The sequence below is a fragment of the Opisthocomus hoazin genome, chromosome Z (genome assembly GCF_030867145.1).
Source record: "Opisthocomus hoazin isolate bOpiHoa1 chromosome Z, bOpiHoa1.hap1, whole genome shotgun sequence".
In the NCBI taxonomy this organism is placed as follows: Eukaryota; Metazoa; Chordata; class Aves; order Opisthocomiformes; family Opisthocomidae; genus Opisthocomus; species Opisthocomus hoazin.
Window position 1 is genome coordinate 70,410,405 of NC_134454.1, and position 17,735 is coordinate 70,428,139.

A 17,735-nucleotide genomic window follows, 5' to 3' on the forward strand; every position below is an offset into this window, starting at 1 on the left:
TCACTGCTGGACCAGAGAGCATCACCAGGGTGGGGGGAAGGTGGGGGGGTAGAGACAACCCTTCAGCCCTTTCCAGGGTTGCCCAATTTGGGATTTCTGGTCCAGCAACCCCAGGAACCTGATGGTGATATCACCATTGTGCTTACACAACTGGGCCAGGGCTGGCGCCATGGCCTGGGACACGGGGCTGCTGTCACCCTGGGTCACCAGAGGGCTGGGGGCCTGGTGAACGGACACTCAGGGCATCCCATGGTGCACGGGTGGGCACGGGAAACCCTGGGTGCCCGTCCACCAGCCACCAGCCCTCCCACAACCTGGACCGCACAGCCCTGCGATGCTCTATACCCATCCCCATGGCAGTCAAACTGGTGGACATCCATCCCCATCAACATCCCCCCCCCCCATATAAATTTTTGGGGTGTTGGGATCCAATTTCCGGGCTGGAACATGCTGGGTTGAGAAGGAAGCACGACGGACCCGCGGGGAGGAGGAAGGCAGCCGGAGCTGGAGTTTCCAGGTGTGTGTACATCATCTGCCGCAGCGCTATATAAAGGTGGTGGCGGTGGCGGTGCTACCACTCGGCCACCTGCACCCCCGGGGTAGCAGTTCATAAGGGGCCCCCCCACCCCCCCAAGATTTCTCCATGATCCTGCGTCCTCGAAGCCCACCTGATGGTAACTCCAGGGTGGGGGGCTGCAGGAGTGTGGGGTGGGGCTGCTGGCAGCTGGAAGGGCATGGAGGGCACACGTATGGATGGGGGGGGTTGCATGACGGGGGGGGTGTGCGCACACAGAAGGGGTCCCCAGCTTTTGGGAGGGAGGGGAGTGGGTGCTGCCGTGTGCGTGGCCGCACACGTGCTGGCGATGTGTGTGCCTCTACGCGGCAGGCTGGCAGTGCATGTGGGCGCGGGCACGCTGCTGGGCTTCTGCACACGCGTGTGCTGGCATGTGGGGGAGCAGAGCCCTCCACACACCTGAGAGCTCGCCAGGATCATATGTGCACACGTGTGTGGCTCTACGCGCATACGCTGGTGCTCAGGGGGGCTGGGGTGTGTGTCTGCGTGCACACGGACGGGTAGCCTGGGTGTATGCACGTGTGCTGGCAACACATGTGTGTGTTTGCACATGTGTGCATGCATGTGTGCTGTTACCTCTGTGTGGGTGCACAGAGGCTGACACCGCTCTGCGCGTGCACACAGGTCTATGTGTATGTGCATGGAAGGGCAGCGTGCGGCACGGATATGTATGTATGTGCTTGTACGTATGCGTGTGTGCACGCTCACATGCAGATTGGTACATGTGTGTGTTACACACGTGTGCATGCACATGTGCTGGCGCTCTGGGTGCCTGTGCTAATACTGTGTGTGTATCTGCACGGCTACGTGTGTGCTGGCACTCTGTGTGCGTACAGGGCTTCTCCGCGAGTGTGTAGCCGCACGTGTGTGCGCATACGTACAGGGCTTCTCTGCGTACCGCAGTACACGGCTGTGCTGGTACTGTGTGCGCACACCCGCGTGCTACAGCTTTCTGGGGCACGGGTGTGTAGATAAATGTGTGTGGGCACTCTGTGTGTGCGTGCGCACACGTGTGTGTATGTGCATGCACGCACACGTGCTAGCGGCCCGGGCGCTGGTGCATGTGGGGGTGCAGGCTCACGCTTCTGGGGTGAGGGTGCTGGTGCGATGCACGTCAAAGCCTTCGGGGCTGGGGAGGGGGTCCCTGCTCACGGTGGTATCCCCGGACGGGCAGGGGGTGGGTGCCAGGGCAGGGTGCCCTGCGGGGCACGGGTCTCCCTCTCTGACCCCGTTCTCCCACAGGGCTGGCTCAGCATCCTGGCACTGCCCCACGCCGCAGCGAGCCCAACGAGCGCTCCATCCCCCAGTGGTGCTACCGGTGAGTGGACCCCACCTGGGACCCCCCCACACCCACACCCCAAAGCACCACACTGGCTGCTGCACCATGCCTCAGTTTCCCCCAGCTTCCCTCATCTGCCGCTTCCCATGGGCATCCCTGTTGCCTGCCCGGAGGGGTTCAGCCTGGCATGGGGTGGGTTGGGGGATGCAGGGGAAGGGGTGTCACTGACCGGGCACCCCCTCCACGCCTCGCCCGCAGCATTGACGAGGATGAGAACTGCTACCCTCACAAGCTGGCCTTCGCCAGCAGCTGTGTGGACATCAAGATGGGGCAGGAGGCGACATCGCTCAACTCAGTGGTCATCCACCAGACCACGATGGTCCTGCTGCACAAGCCCTGCCTGCGTCCCACTGGCCTGGGCCTAGTCACCTTCAAGGTGGACTACATCAGGGTCCCGGTGGGCTGCACCTGCGTCCTGCCCCGCACCGGGCACTGAGCCCCCGCCCCGCACCCATTGAGCCCCGTAGCTTGACCATGTCACCGCATCCACCCCCACCCATGCTTGTTTCAGAGCACCCACCCAGCCCCCCACACCGCCCCACAGCCGGGTGTCCCACCCCCAAACCTGCACCTTCTCATTTATGACTTATTTATGAGCCTTGCTGCTGGGGGGACTTCTTTTTTTTAACCCGTATTTACTGTTGTCAGCCCCCCCCCCGGCCAAGGCTGTGACTCCGGGTCCAGCGTCACCCCCGGTGCCAAAGGCCCCGCAGCCGAAACCCACAAGTTATTTATCCCCCCGTAAAGCTATTTATTGTCTCCTCTACATGGGCTATTTAACGCCGGCAGCGTGCAGCCTGCGAATAAAGACCGACTGCCCCGCCATGGTCCTTGCTCTGTTCCCAGCGAGGTGGTGGGGGCAAAGGGGTGCAGGTGGGGATGCGGTGTCCCATGGGATGATCACAGAATCATAGAATGGTTTGGGTTGGAAGGGAACTTAAAGATCATCTGGTTCCAAACCCCTTGCAATGGGCAGGGCCACCTTCCACCAGACCAGGTTGCTCAGAGCTCCATCCAACCTGGCCTCGAACACTGCCAGGGAGGGGGCAGCCACAGCTTCTCTGGGCAACCTGTGCCAGTGTTTCACCACCCTCATGGTGAAGAATTTCTTCCTAATATCTAATCTAAATCTGCCCCCTTTTAGTTTAGAGCCGTCCCCCCTTGTCCTATCCCTACACACCCTTGTGAAAAGGGTGATGCTTGGCCTTGGGGCATCTCTCAGCCCCAGCACAGTGGGCACAGCATCAGCGCACCCAGCGCGGCTGGGCGGGAGGAGCTGGGAGGCGATGGGGAGGGTGGCAGGGCAGGGGGGGAGGGGACCAGCACCCCAACACCCACATCTTTCCCACGCACCACGGGCCCAGTGCCACCTGCTGCGGCCACCCCATGTGCCCTGCCAGCACCCATGGGTGTCCTGGGGCGGCTGCACCCCTCCCGGGGCGAGGGTTCGCAGGGGAGGGGGGTCCAGAGCAGCTGCCGATGCCCAAGGGGGTCAAGGATCTGTCACCATCACGCAGAACGCGGACGTGGCCGTCCCTTGCCCCCCCCCATCACCCACAAGTGGGAGAAGGGAGGGAAATGCCCCACCCCACGTTCCCTGCTGGGGGGGGTGTCCTCTGGGGCACCCCGGGGAGCACATGTCACCGCAAGTGTGCTCCCCCAGCTTCACCCACCATTGGGTCCATGGAAGATCTGAGGGCACAATGGCGTGGGGGTCCCCCAACACACGTCCCCTGAGGACAGCCCCCGACCCCCCCTACGGCAGGAGGGACACAGCCCTGCAGCGGCCGCACTCTGTACGCCCCCACCCCAGCTTCAGCTCCACAAGGTTTGCCCATAATCGCACTGCTTGGCCTTAAACCGCCCCCCCCAACCCAGCCCTGGCAGCCACAGCCCCCCCAGGGGAGCAGAGGCAGGGGGAGCCGGTGGGGGAGCCGGTGCCTTTCCCACCTTTTATTGCAACAGCAACCGCAGAAGTGACAAAAAACAGCAGAAGTGACAAAAAAAACAGTGGGAGCCGGTGCAGGGAGCAGAGCTGTCTGATCCTCCCCGTCCTCGTGGGGCTGGGGAATCTGGCCTAGTTACTCAGCCTCGATGGGGATGGGGTTCACCTGCCCCCCCACCTCTGCCAGCTGTTTCTTGCGGGCATCGGCGGGGTGCTGGGTGCGGGGTGTTGATCGGCAGCTGCCTGATGGTGCCCCCCACGTGCGGCCGCTCCCAGGGCTTCTGCTCGATGGGTCTCCACTCCTCCCCATACACCGCAGCCTGCGAAACCACGGGGGCCATGAGGAGGGATCCCCCCCCTCCAAGTGCACCCCCAGTCCCCCAAAAGACACCCCCAACTCTCCTTTAGATGGTTATGGTTGGCCCCTTTGGAGTCATCTGCTGGCAACACAACACAGAAGAGAGGAAACAGTCTTGGAGGTTCCTGGGGTGTGTGGAAGATCACTTCCTGGTGCAGCTGGTGAGTGAGCCTACCAGGGGAGCTGCCTCCCTATACCTGCTGTTTGCTGACAGAGTAGGACTGGTGGGAGATGTGGTGGTTGGAGGCCACCTTGGTGGTTGGAGGCCATCTTGGGCTAAGAGACCATGAAATGATAGAGTTCTCAGTTCGAGGTGAAGTTAAGAGGGGGGGCCAGCAAAACCACCACCATGGACTTTCGGAGGGCAGACTTTGGCCTGTTCAGGACACTGGTTGAGAGGATCCCCTGGGAGAGAGTCCTGAAGGGCAAAGGGGTCCAGGCAGGCTGGACATTCTTCAAGAGGGAAGTCTTAATGGCACAGGAGCAGGCTGTCCCCGTGTGCTGCAAGGCGAACTGGCAGGGAAGATGACCGGCCTGACTGAACAGCGAGCTCTTGCTGGGATTCAGGAAAAAGAGGAGGCTCCACCACCTATGGAAGAAAGGGCAGGCTACTCAAGGGCAGTACAGGGGTCTTATTGGGTCATGCAGAGAGGAAATTAGAAAGGCAAAAGCCCGGCTAGAGCTCAGGTTGGCCACTTTTGTAAGGGACAACAAAAATACAAATATGTCAACAACAAAAAGAGGGCCAGGGAGAATCTCCATTCCTTATTGGCTGTGAGGGGCAATACTGCCAACAAGGATGAGGAAAAGGCTGAGGTCCTTAATGCCTTCTTCACCCTTAGTGCACGGCTGGGAAGAAATGACATCAAAGATTTCCTCAGCATGTACTGGTAGAGGAAGAAGGAGGGAGGAAGAAGAATAGAATAGAATAGAATAGAATAGAATAGAATAGAATAGAATAGAATAGAATAGAATAGAATAGAATAGAATAGAATAGAATAGAATAGAATAGAATAGAAGTAGAACAGAATAGAAGTAGAACAGAATAGAAGTAGAACAGAAGTTGGAAGGGACCTCCTCCAACCATCATGTCCAGCTGGGCTGGAGCACTCCTTGTTGGAGAACAACTAGTTTTACTGTTAAAGAGTGAGGCAAATACGGCATTAAGTATCTCAGCCTCTTCCTCATCCTTTGTCACTGTTTCTCCCTACACCCAATAACGGATGGAGATTCTCATTCTCCTTAGCTCTCCTTTTGTTGTTAATATATTTACAGAAATGTTTTTCATTAACTTTTACAGCACTAGTCAGATTAAGTTCTAGATGGGCTTTGGCCCTTCTAATTTTCTCCCTGCATAACCTCACAACATCCTTGTAGTCCTTCTGAGTTGCCTGCCCTTTCTTCCATACCTCATAAACTCTCTTTTTTTTCTTGAGTTTTAGCCAAAGCGCTCTCTTCAGCCAGGCCCATCCTCCTCCCCACCAACTCGTCTCCCAGCACATAGTGATGGCCTGCTCCTGCACCTATAATATTTCCTTCTTGAAGAACGTCGAGCCTTCATGGACTCCTCTGCCCATCTTGCAGTGTTAAACCTCAGAGCAACATACAAACAGGAAGTCTACGGCATCACTGTGCAAAACTGTTAAAAAGCAATTATAGCAGCACTGTTGAAATGACAGCAAAGGTCACAAGAATTCATTTGCTGAGCATGAATAGAAGCTGTGAGTCCCACACACACACTCCATGCTCAGATTAGGGCTCTAATCTGGGATCTCACCTGTGCTACGTGAGATGGCAAACTCGCACTAGCGATGCAACTCTTCTGAGTAAATTCTCACTCCCAAACAGAAGTTGAAACATCTATCCTGAGAAGTCATCAACTGTCTCAAAAATAGAGATCTATTCATAATAAATAAATCTTTCAGGAACAGGAAAAGACAACAGGTTATCTGTAATTAAATACATGTTGTGGCAAGATAAACACTAAATAGCACCAGCTAGGTCAGACCCTTTGCCAGTCCACCTCTGGCAGCCGTTCAGCAGCAATCACATCATCTCTGGAGATGCACGAGCTGACCAGATGAGTGCTAACTGGAGGAAGAAAGCTTCCTTCTCTTTGCTGCATTAGCCAATAACATACTTCTCTCCCCTGTTTGGGCAGCTGTAAAGGGCATGAGGAACACAGAAATATCATCGTTTGTGTAGTATGGAAAATTTGCCTATAACACGTTACTCTCATATCAAAGAGTTTGTGGGATTCATGTTCAAAGAATTCAAAATTCTGGTGAGTTAAAGGTAAACTCAGTTAACAAAAGACTGAGTAATTTAGCTAAAAACCTGGTAAGTGAAAAACATGAGCTATTAATAATTTGCAGGGCATAAATCTTAAAGTCAGAAAGGAATTATTTGTATGATACAGAAGAATGACAACTGTGAAGATGCATCAATATCTCCTTGAAATGATGCCACAAGCTGATGTCTCTTAACCTTGCAAAGACCCATACACCTGAGAGGTTCATTTTCTGCATTTTAAGGATGGGCAGAAATGGGTATTTTTCAGATCAGTGACAGTGAAATGAAATTAAATCTAGCAAAACTGCTCTCTAGGATTAATGACAGCGGGTGTTCTTTTAACAAAAATGTACCAACAATGTTAAAGTATTGTAATGTCCAAGCTGCCATTGTCACTTGGCATTATAAAAGTGGAATAACTGTCCCAATACCCCATCTACTTGTGGATCTCTCTCAAAATAGGATCACATTTCTAAATGAATATGAAAATCTAAAATGTCTAAATGGTGTATTTAGTATAAATTGATAAAAACTTTTACATGTACTCTCAGTTTTATTTTTTTCATGGTTCACAGCATTAGTTTGAAAGACAAATCATAAAAGGCCAGAAAGAGTACAATTCTGAATGCAAAACAAACCAGGTCCAAGAAGCTGGCATTCCAAAGCACAGGCAAAAGGCAGACCTAATTTCTGAGATGTACTGAGCCCAGTTCTTGAATTATTCTTTTTCAGATAAAATAATGGTCAAGGAAGTCAGAAGTGAGGACAGAAAAGCAGAACAGCAATAGGGAAGGAAATAAAATGGGATTGAAAAGCAGGTTATTATTTACCCTCCAGAAGCTAAGAGATGTTACAGGGAGACCCTAGCCAAACCACCCAGCAAGAACCTCCCCTTTCTAATGATCCCTTAAAGGTTGCATTATTTTTACTTTTTAGCTGACTCAGTCATGCAACTAGAGCATGCAGCTTTCATATGGCTGCTACACAACTCCTAGACAGTATCTCTTTTTCTGTTTATTTTTAAATCTTGTGACATTAAAACAAATACTAAGATTTAAGGGGAAAAGCCCCCTGTGACTGAGTCAGTGACTTCTGAAGTGGCAGTGTAGCAGTGGGTGAGAAGTCCGGAAGTGAGTCAAGTAGCAGGAGCACTGACTCAACCAAAGCTGTGTCCCATGCTCGTTTCACAGCATGACTTACCTCAGTCAGCAAGGGCCTGTAAGAGCAAAAGGTTGGGACTGGGAAAGTGATCCAACAAATTCAGGGGGGTATGAAATCACTGTTGCTGTACAAGGAATATTTACAGAAATTGTTTTCTCATCCTGTCATGGAAACTGAACAAGCAGCTTCCAAACTATAGATGAAGAACCTAAATGCAAACTTTACCCTGTCTTCCCCAGCACAACACAATGCAAACTGTCTTCCCCAACACAACGCAAGTAATATCCAACACACCCAGGCTAAGACTCAGCCCCCTCATTCATGCTGGGCAATATATTTTCTGTTCTCCCACTCCTCTTCCTGCGCAGAAAGGAAAGCCCTTCTATTCCTATTCACATTTGTCTCTCCTTTTTCTATCCCCATGACACTCCAGTATCTTTTTTACCCGTAAAGAAGTCTGTAGTTACGTGCAAACAAGACTCATGACGTCAAGCCTTTAAATACTGTGAAAAGTTTAAAGTCTTAACATGACGATATGCCACGTGTCATACTATACACCCTCTATTAACACATTTCACTTACAGTTGACTCTCCATCACTTTTTTTTTAACCTGTCATACAACAGAGTGTATTAGATATTTCCTGCTGAAAAAAAAAAAAAATCAGTGTGATGGACAGTTTCCTGCTTAATTGCTGCTATATAAAAGGGAAACTACAAGTAGTTTTACGGCTTATCAAAATCATACAACAAATTACAAAAGTTATAGCCTTCATGTGGAAATCTCTAATCCTACATCAGTTACCAGAGATTATCTGAGGATATTTTGTGGACTTAGTGTTTTTTTCAATACCTCCTAGAAAACTAATTTCCTAGATATGAACTCAGTGCTTATTCCAACACAAGACGATATATTTAGCTCATTTTTTTTCAGTTCAAAATACAAAATCTTAACTGGGAAAAATGAGAGGCAAAGGAACAAGAAGATAAGAAGATATTCTGCAGTAAACAGATTTGTAAAAAGCAGCAAACTAACAGGAGACACAAAAGCAGCACAAAACGCAGAGGATGATTAAAAATGCAACAGAAAAGGAAGGAAGGAACAAAGCCAGCATAACCCTACCTTTTCCAAAATGCAGATAAGTCAATAGCATATACGTAACAAATACGTTCTTATTAAAGACAGGGAAAGTATGAGCCAAACAACAGGATGCAAAAAGACAATTACTGAAATCTACCAAGTATTTGTGAAACACGAGGAACACTACACATAAAACCAGATACAAAACAATCAAAGGAAATAAGAACAGGAAAGTAGTTCCACTCCATGTAACTTGAGGAAGGATTCGGTAGATCCTGGCTCTGTTCAGGTCAGTCCAGGTTTCCCCAGCAGAGCCCAGCCATGGTAACTGGTTGCCCGGGGGGAAATCGGTGAGCTGCCTGCACCGCTGGATGCTATCGCAGTGAAGATCAGTTTGATTTAGCAGGCTGATACAGGAGAACTAAGAAGAAATAAGAAAAGCTACTTCCTTTGCCTCACTTACTGGCACATCTATCTGGTAAAAACCAAAACAAAACAAAAAAGCCCCGTCACCCCACACAAAGTGAACCCTGACAGGTCTAAACACAGTGCAAAAAATGCTTCACAACTGTTCAAAGGAAGGGGGTGTTTTCATCCAAATTAACTGAGATCAGCCAGGTTAGAACACAAAAACAGTACGAGCAGCAGTGCCAAGACGTATCTTACAAGGGGACTTCACGAAGGAAGGTTTTTCTCACACTAATGAGCTGTGGCCAGCCTGAACATGTCCAGTGTTACATAGGATTGTCCTGCGACAGTTTGTTGGGAAGGAGGCAAGACAGCTGACTGGATTCTGGGTTCATTCTTACTGTGTCCTGGCAAGTTCTCAGAAATAAGAAATTCCCTTGTTTTAACAGAATTTTTAAGGTACGGATTGAACAGTGCTTTTTCACTGAAATTTTCCAGCTTTAAAACCTCTTTATTATCATTTTCTTCATTTTTAATTGGAGTCTGTTGGGATTCATATAAATCGTCTTCCAGCATTTCTGTGGGTTGTATTTCCTTCGCTGGTATCAAGGCTGAGAGCATTTGACTTCTGATATCTTGATCAGTAATGACATAAGGCATGGATGGTGAAAAACATTTAGCAACTTCATTGTCTTCATTATATAGTATCTTTTTATCTCCATTAATCATGCCTTTTGTATTAGTATCAGTAGATTCAGAAACATGGCTTTCACAATTCATTAGCAGTGATCCTTCCTGACTTTCTTCAGGAAAACAATGTTCCAAAACACTCACATCTTCGAAGTCTATGGTTTTAGCCTCAGATGTCACTCCCTTTAAAAACGAACTATTCTGTCAGTACAAAAAGATAAATTGGATAGTTATGCAGGGACAGATAATGTATTTGTTTATTTTTTTAATATATAAAATATTGCCATTTGAGCTCTGTTGGACTCAATTTTTAAAGTGCATTAATAAAGAGTTCATGAGCATTTTGGCTGAGATGCGGTTATACATGAATGGGTACTAAAAATGACAATGTTAGTCTGTCTATTTGTTAAATACTTTCATATTAAGTTTTCTGTGCTTAATAAACTAAGCAGTTTCAGTGAAGGCTCGGAATCAGAGGCTCAGACTGTTTCCATCTTTTCCACTCTAATCAGCCATTTTTCAGACAGAAGTTTCAGTCCCACTCTCCACAAATTACACCTTCTATGTAAACCTGATCAACTCCACTTCATTCAAAAAAACATCAAAACTTTAATAAGAAATAAATATTCAACAATAAAAAAGATGGAAATGTTAGTACAATAATATACCAAATCTTATTATATGTTGCACTGCATTTTTTGTGGAGAAGGGAGGTTATATCCAGATATGGAAATCTGACTCCGTAGACTCCATAACCTGAGCAAATTTAATTTACTTTATTCAATAAACCATATCCACCAATCACTTCATAACTTCAAAACATTATTTCTTCTAATCATATATGAATTAAGTGATATCATGTAAGAACTAAATGAATATACTTTATAAAGATGCATCTTTTCTATTAGTTTGAAATATAATGAAGAGCATTTTATAGCACTTAAACAGAAGAATGAAACTCCACAGGTTTTTTTTATTTAGTCACAAAATGACTGTCAGAGAAGGACTTCTCTCCATTTGATCCCTTCTTCAATACATAAAATTGCAATTATTACCATAGATGTATCAAGAGGCCACTCCACAGCAACACTCTCTGCAGGATTGGGTATATCTGGCCAGCAAACCTTTTTAAACCTATCATTGAGAAAGTAATTTTAGTGAAATGATCAAAGAAATACATTATTAAAAATACAATGAACAAATCTCCAGAAAGCCCAAATACTGCTAAAATAGCAAACTTTCACACAGGAAGTCTTTCCTATACTAACACAATCTTTTTCATTAAAATTGTTTTCCTTCACATTAATATTTATTACCAAAGATCTCAACAAGCAAAAATCTTCAGTTACAGAGTCACTGCAAAAAAAATACTAATACACAGAAGAGTTGGGGTTTTTTTAAATGATATAGTACATCAAATAATAGCATGGTAAAATAAGGCTGTGCACAAAACCTGTTGTGACCATGTTTCAGGGCGGTTCTTCAGTGAAAAGCCACCTCAGGTAAACTTTGCTCTAGGAAAGTGTCCCTAGCACTACACCACACTAGAGTTATACTGAATTCTTACGGTAACAGCAGATAAATCATGCTAAATGACATTGTAGCTTATGACTGTCCAATGGAGTAGCAGACAGGAAACAAAATTAATCACTCTTTTAAAAAGGGTATATATGCAAGTGAATGAAAACCAAGCCATAGCTTGACTTTTCACATTGCAATTTGATCTACGCAAGAATATAAACACTCAGCTACATACAATCATAGAATGCTTTGGGTTGCAAGGGACCTTAAGAGGTCATCTAGCCCAACTCCCTGCAGTGAGCAGCAACATCTTCAACTACATCAGGTTGCTCAGAGCCCCGTCCAACCCGGCCTTGAACGTTTCCAGGGATGGGGCCTCCACTGCTTCTCTGGGCAATCTGTTCCAGTATTTCACAACCCTTGTCGTAAAAAATTTCTTCCTTATATCTAGTCTAAATCTACGCTCCCTTAGTTTAAAGCCATTGCTCCTTGTCCTATCACAACAAGCCCTGCTGAAAATATTTTCCCCATCTTTCCTACAGGCGCCCTTCAGGTACTGAAAGGCTGCAATAAGGTCTCTCCACAGCCTTCTCTGTTCCAGGCTGAACAACCCCAACTCTCTCAGCCTTTCCTCATAGTAGAGGTGCTCCAGCCCTTGCATCAGCTTTGTGGCCCTGCTCTGGACCAGCTCCAACAGCTCCACGTCTTTCCTGTGCTGAGGGCTCCAGATCTGGACACAGGACTCCAGGTGGGCTCTCACCAGAGCGGAGCAGAAGGGCAGAATCCCCTCCCTCGACCTGCTGGCCATGGTTCTTTTGACGCAGCCCAGGATACAGTTGGCCTTCTGGGCTGTGAGCACACATTGGTGGCTCATGCCAAGCTTTTCATCCATCAGCATCCCTAGTTCCTTCTCGGCAGGGCTGCTCTCAAGCCCTCACCCCCTAGCCTGTAATGATAGCAGGGGTTGCTCCAACCCAGATGCAGGACCTTGCACTTCACCTTGTTGAACCTCATGAGGTTCACACAGACCCATTTCTCGAGCTTGTCCGGGTCCCTCTGGATGGCATCCCGTCCTTCTGGCATGTCAGCTGCACCACTCAGCTTGGTGTCGTCTGCAGACTTGCTGATCTCTCTGTCTAAGTCATTGGTGAAAATGTTGAACAGCACCGGTCCCAGTATGGACCCCTGAGGGACACCACTTGTCACCGACGTCCATTTGGACATAGAGCCGTGGACCAACACGCTCTGGCTGCGACCTTCCAACCAATTCCTTAGCCACCAAACAGCCCACCCATCAAAACCATGTTTCTCCAATTTAGAGAGAAGGATGCTGTAAGGGACTGTGTTGAAGGCTTTACAGATGTCCAGACAGATCACATCCATAGTTCTTCCCTTGTCCACTGACGCAGTCACTCCATCATAGAAGGTCACTGGGTTGGTCAAGCAGGACTTGCCCTTGGTGAAGCCACGCTGGCTGTCTTGAATCATGCTGCCTGTCCTCCATATGCCTTAGCATAGCTTCTAGGAGGATCTGTTCCATGATCTTTCCAGGCACAGAGGTGAGGCTGTCGGTAGTTCCCAGGGTCCTCCTTCGTACTCTTTTTACAAATGGGCACAATGTTTCCCTTCTCAAAGTATTCTCCAGAATCAAAACAGAGTTTCTTACCATCATAAAAACTCAGAATACACAACACAGACGAAGATGTAAAAGAGCTGTAAATTATACTTACTACTTCAGCAATACTTATAACCTTATGCTTTGCATAACAATCTTGCTTCTAATAGCTCAGAAGACTCCAAAATAGTTAAGATTTTTAACCTTCTTATTAAGCTTCAGCCAAACAACCCAGTCACTTTTCATGCTAAAGAAAAACACAATTTATAACCTTCAAACATCCTCACATTCAACTTTGGGATGTTATAGCATCCCATGCTCTGAGGAAGCAATTTAAAATCTGGCAGGGGACATCTGTGACCAAAGATAAAAGGATTATGAATCGTGTATAGATATGGATCCATAGTCATGGATCAATCATCCAAATGTTTTCACATGATGTAATTTCTAGTTTTTTCATGACTTCTTTCTAGCTTAAGGGAAGTGTCACAAACTAACAGAAGTAATATTAATGTAGCTAAGGTAAGCAATAGGGGTTATGTGAAATGTGTTCTAGTGGTGTACTAGCAGATATATTAAGAGTGCCTAGGAAATCATTTTTAGTGTTATTACTTTCCAGTAACTGACTTAAAAGTATGCTCCCCTCACTTGATTGACCATGGAACTGCAAATGGCATGTAACATTTTCCATAAACTGACACCAGTGATATATAAATCTGTTTCTCCTATTTCTTTTGCTCTTGTTTACTGCACTTTCTAAAATTGATACTTATTTTTGGACTGTAGCACATTAATTGCAGTTACAAGATAACCTGTATGCTTAGTTATTTCTTACTCCAATTGCTTCTTTTCTTGATTTGACGTTGGTTTGGAACCCAACAAAAGCATTTATACGATATACAAAAATTTGACTTTTATAAGATAAAATTAACTGATTGCATTCAGTTTTACAAGGTAGAAAATAAACTCACGCATGTTTTTTCAAAATGCATGTTATCCAAAGGCCCAGCAGAAAGAACATGCTTAATCCAACAGGTAGAGCAATGAAAATAACATCTTCTTTATCTTTAGAGGAGAAAAAAGACAAACCCACAGATTTTTATAGTTTATACACGTATTGCCTTAAGACAGCTAATTTTCAACACCTAAGCCACCTAATTAGCACAATTCTAAAGAGCTCTGTCAAAACTAACCAAAACTACTCAGAATACTGTATGGTACTCATTGTATAACATGTCAAAAGGTGAGTATTTTGAATCTAACAAGTCACAGTTACTGAGCCAGAAGAGCAGCTCATACTGAGACTTCTTAGATATCTCAGGAACAGTTGTATTGCATTTTAAAATTTCTGTTATTTAATAGAATCACACAATAATTCAAATTGGAGGGGACATCTGAAGGTCACCTTGTCCAACTTCAAAATTAGAATCAGGTTGCTTGGGGTCATACCAAGCCAACCTTTGAAAGTCACCTAGGATGAAGAGCCTACCACCTCTCCGGGCACTTGTTTCAGAGTCACCTGGAACTGCCATATAGTACCACTTCTACCTGTTACTATAAAATAAATAGTAAAATCAATGCAGGAGATAGCTTTTAAATACACAAAAAATACAGTTACTCTGACTGAAAGAGTGCACAATTTCTGAACTCCCTTCCGAGTATCTACCAGAGGTAGGTACTGACAGCAATAGAGACCAGACCTCAGCATAGCCTAACTTCACTTGCATTTGAGTAACAAACTAGAATATAAATTTACAGGCAAAAAATAAAGTAGCTTTGAGTCCCATTACAAGTTTAAGGATAGGTCACGCACTTTTTTGTATTTCAGTTTGGCCACCACTATGACAATTTATGTATCTATTGAAAACATTCTTCCAGCAGTAGAAACGAGGAAGTGGCTGAACTGGCCTGCAGCCATCACACCAACCTCCTTGGTAAAATCTGGCTAAAACAAATATTAGGAAATAGGAAAAGCTATTTACACACACACACAAACCCGCCACAACCTGTGCACTCACTTACTAGTTAAGCTTACATTGCAGAAAAGATGCAATGCACTGCACAGCTATTCTAAACCCAGTATCTCAGACAGAAATGTCTGCTTTTTAATAAACTGTTAGGCACCCCATCCTATAACTGACAACATACAAGCTGTCACTCCCACAGACATCCACAGTATTCCACAACTTTATTGACAGCAAAGTAAAATTATGGGGTTTGACTTGTAAGTCTGAGGTTTTAGTTCATGAGATGATCAGCGAAACTGAGTTAGATTCACCTAGTGTTGGTAATTTTTCCTTGTTTTGTTTAACACTAATTTAAAAAAAAAATTTAAAAATGCCTTAAAAGTGTCTTATTTCTTACTGCCAAAACTGTTTTTAAAATAGTAGTAAATAAACTGGAATATTACTTACCGAATTTCAAAGTCTTGAAGGTTTTTGGCTCTCCAATGGTTCCACCAGCTTCATTGCTTGCCATGATATAGACAGTATACTGCGTATTAGCCTGTAAGGACTTCAGTCTGTACTGCAGAACATCAGAATTCACTGTTTCATCTTTTTAGGAGAAGATTTATGTCAATAAACACACAAAATAGTGTTATACGAGGGAACTGTACACTTAGTTAGCATCTTTTACAATGATAGATCACAAAGTATTTTAAAGACAACTTGAAATACAAAGCAAGCTTACGTGTCCTTTGAGACAGAAAACTTAAATTACCAAACAATCTTTATCAATGCTACTTTAAAGTTCAGGGAAAAAAACCCAAACTATTATGTACTTACTTTTAAAAATAAATACACATTTTTTCTGCTAATATTAAAGGATAAGCTAATTATGATCTCCTGTAGTTTATTTTATCATTGAAAACAGTGCTTTGAGAACTTTATTTCCTGGAACTTGGGCTCAGAAATTGAGAACTTAAAAGGGTTTCTGCAACTCGTGAAATTTAACTATATTTCTAGTACCTGCAGTTAGACACTGATCATCCAAAAGGATGCAATCTATCATCACTGGGAGATCACCCCAGTAAGTCAGAAGAAAGCCAAAATAACAGGAATTTTTCTTCCACTTTTCAACATGCTTTTCTGAATGTAATTCAACGTTTCCAATACATTCTCCGTTACTGGAATTAGTATGATGTGCTTCGCTTTTAAATTTTTTTAAGCCAGGCTTGTATCATAACATTCTCTGTCTACAAACAGTATTAAAAGCATGTTCGTATTACGAAATTGAAGTCACTGAAACATTTTCTGGTGCATAAAGCCAAAGCCAATTCATGTTGTCATTCACTTCAGTCAAGAAACACTCAGGAACTGGATATGCTGGAGTATGCCCTGAGATCAAGCAAACAGTTTCTCTTAAATCAAGCAGGGGAAAGTGAAGTTCTGGAGTTAAAAGGCCATCACTGAAGTCACTTTGGCACAAATTCCGTGCTCTGTTCTTATCAAAAAGATGTGACATCAGAGAGGCCTCAAAAAACTTCAGTACAGCAGGGTTTTGCCATTTAAATTTAACTCCTTTGAGTTGTTATTTAAATCTATTTTCCAAAAGAAACTAATCTGAACCCCTAAAAAGGGCACAATCTGCTTTACATTAGAAGTAATATGGAGACACATGGCTCCATAACATGAGGCTGCATGTCTTGATGATGACCCCGCACAAAGCTGTCAGCATTAAATTACTCAGAAACCAACCCGGCAGGACAAACTGCATTTGGAGGACTGACTCTGACAGGAATAACCAGCTTCCTCTCACTAATTCAAAAATTACCAAGAACACTCTTGCCTTGGCTCTTAACTGGATATCCAGAAGCTATCGAAGACATCACAAGATTTGAAGTTTGAGATTTTTTTAAAAAAAGATTGTGTTATGAATCTCCTAACGGTGATGTCTAAAACAAAGGAGGAAAAAGAACCATTTCCGAAGCTACGAATAATACAACAGCATTCTTCATGAACTATACAGGAAGAACTAACTTAGGTCACCAGCAAATTTCTCATCAAAGGTTATGCTGAGATTTAGGCTACAGAAGTTCTGGATTATACTAACACCTTGTACGGATACCACTTGTGAGGTAGGAGATAAAGAATATGCTCAAAAACTTCCGCTATCAGCCTCCAGAGCAGAAAAGCAATACCAAACACAGAAAATCATGTGAAGAAATTAATCTAAAAACTACATCAAAGGAAACTATTGCTTGGCAGCTTATTTTAACTTCTTGGCTATCGTTTGCTATTTTGCTGTTGCTATGAAAACTGACTGTAAAAACATTTTAACCAGAAAATTTCCACCATATGGTTTCAGAAGCTGAGGGCTTGGGAAAGGCATCCTTCTAAGGACATGCACGGAACTTATAAATTCACTGAACCCTCACAAGGTTCAAAGTCATGAATGTGCACAGCATCTATGATTCTCCGATATATTTTAGCTCCACTTTAGCTCCTCTGCTTCTGTCATGACTTTTTCTATTGGCTTCAGAGGTGTGTCACAACGGAAGAGAGATATGAAGATGGAGGGAGACTAGTACATATGTAAAAGGGGAAAACAGCAAGTATCTGGCAAATAATACTCTCTAATTTGGAATAATCCTGCAAATTTACTTTTTTTTTTTAATGTTAGCAGAGAACAATCTGTAAAAAGCCGCATATATGAGTTTCCATCCTGGTCTGCAAAGTGAAGAGGAATGATAGTGCTACCATGCGCTGACTAAATTTATCACCTGGAGATCCATCCAAGAAGCACAAAGGAC

The 17,735-nt window shown here is 45.1% G+C and overlaps 1 protein-coding gene across 1 annotated transcript in view; it reads right to left on the reverse strand.

Moving 5' to 3' along the window:
* Positions 1–7,059: 7,059 nt before the first annotated feature.
* The window catches only part of IL31RA (interleukin 31 receptor A), a 39,499-nt gene continuing 28,823 nt past the window's right edge, over positions 7,060–17,735 (reverse strand). Inside the window, exons 13-16 of the mRNA XM_075411358.1 lie at positions 15,397–15,537; positions 13,954–14,047; positions 10,902–10,980; positions 7,060–10,047 (exon numbers count right to left, since the gene is read on the reverse strand). Coding sequence (XP_075267473.1) covers positions 9,448–10,047; positions 10,902–10,980; positions 13,954–14,047; positions 15,397–15,537 — 914 coding nt within the window. The 3' untranslated portion in view covers positions 7,060–9,447. The remainder of the gene's footprint in view (positions 10,048–10,901; positions 10,981–13,953; positions 14,048–15,396; positions 15,538–17,735) is intronic.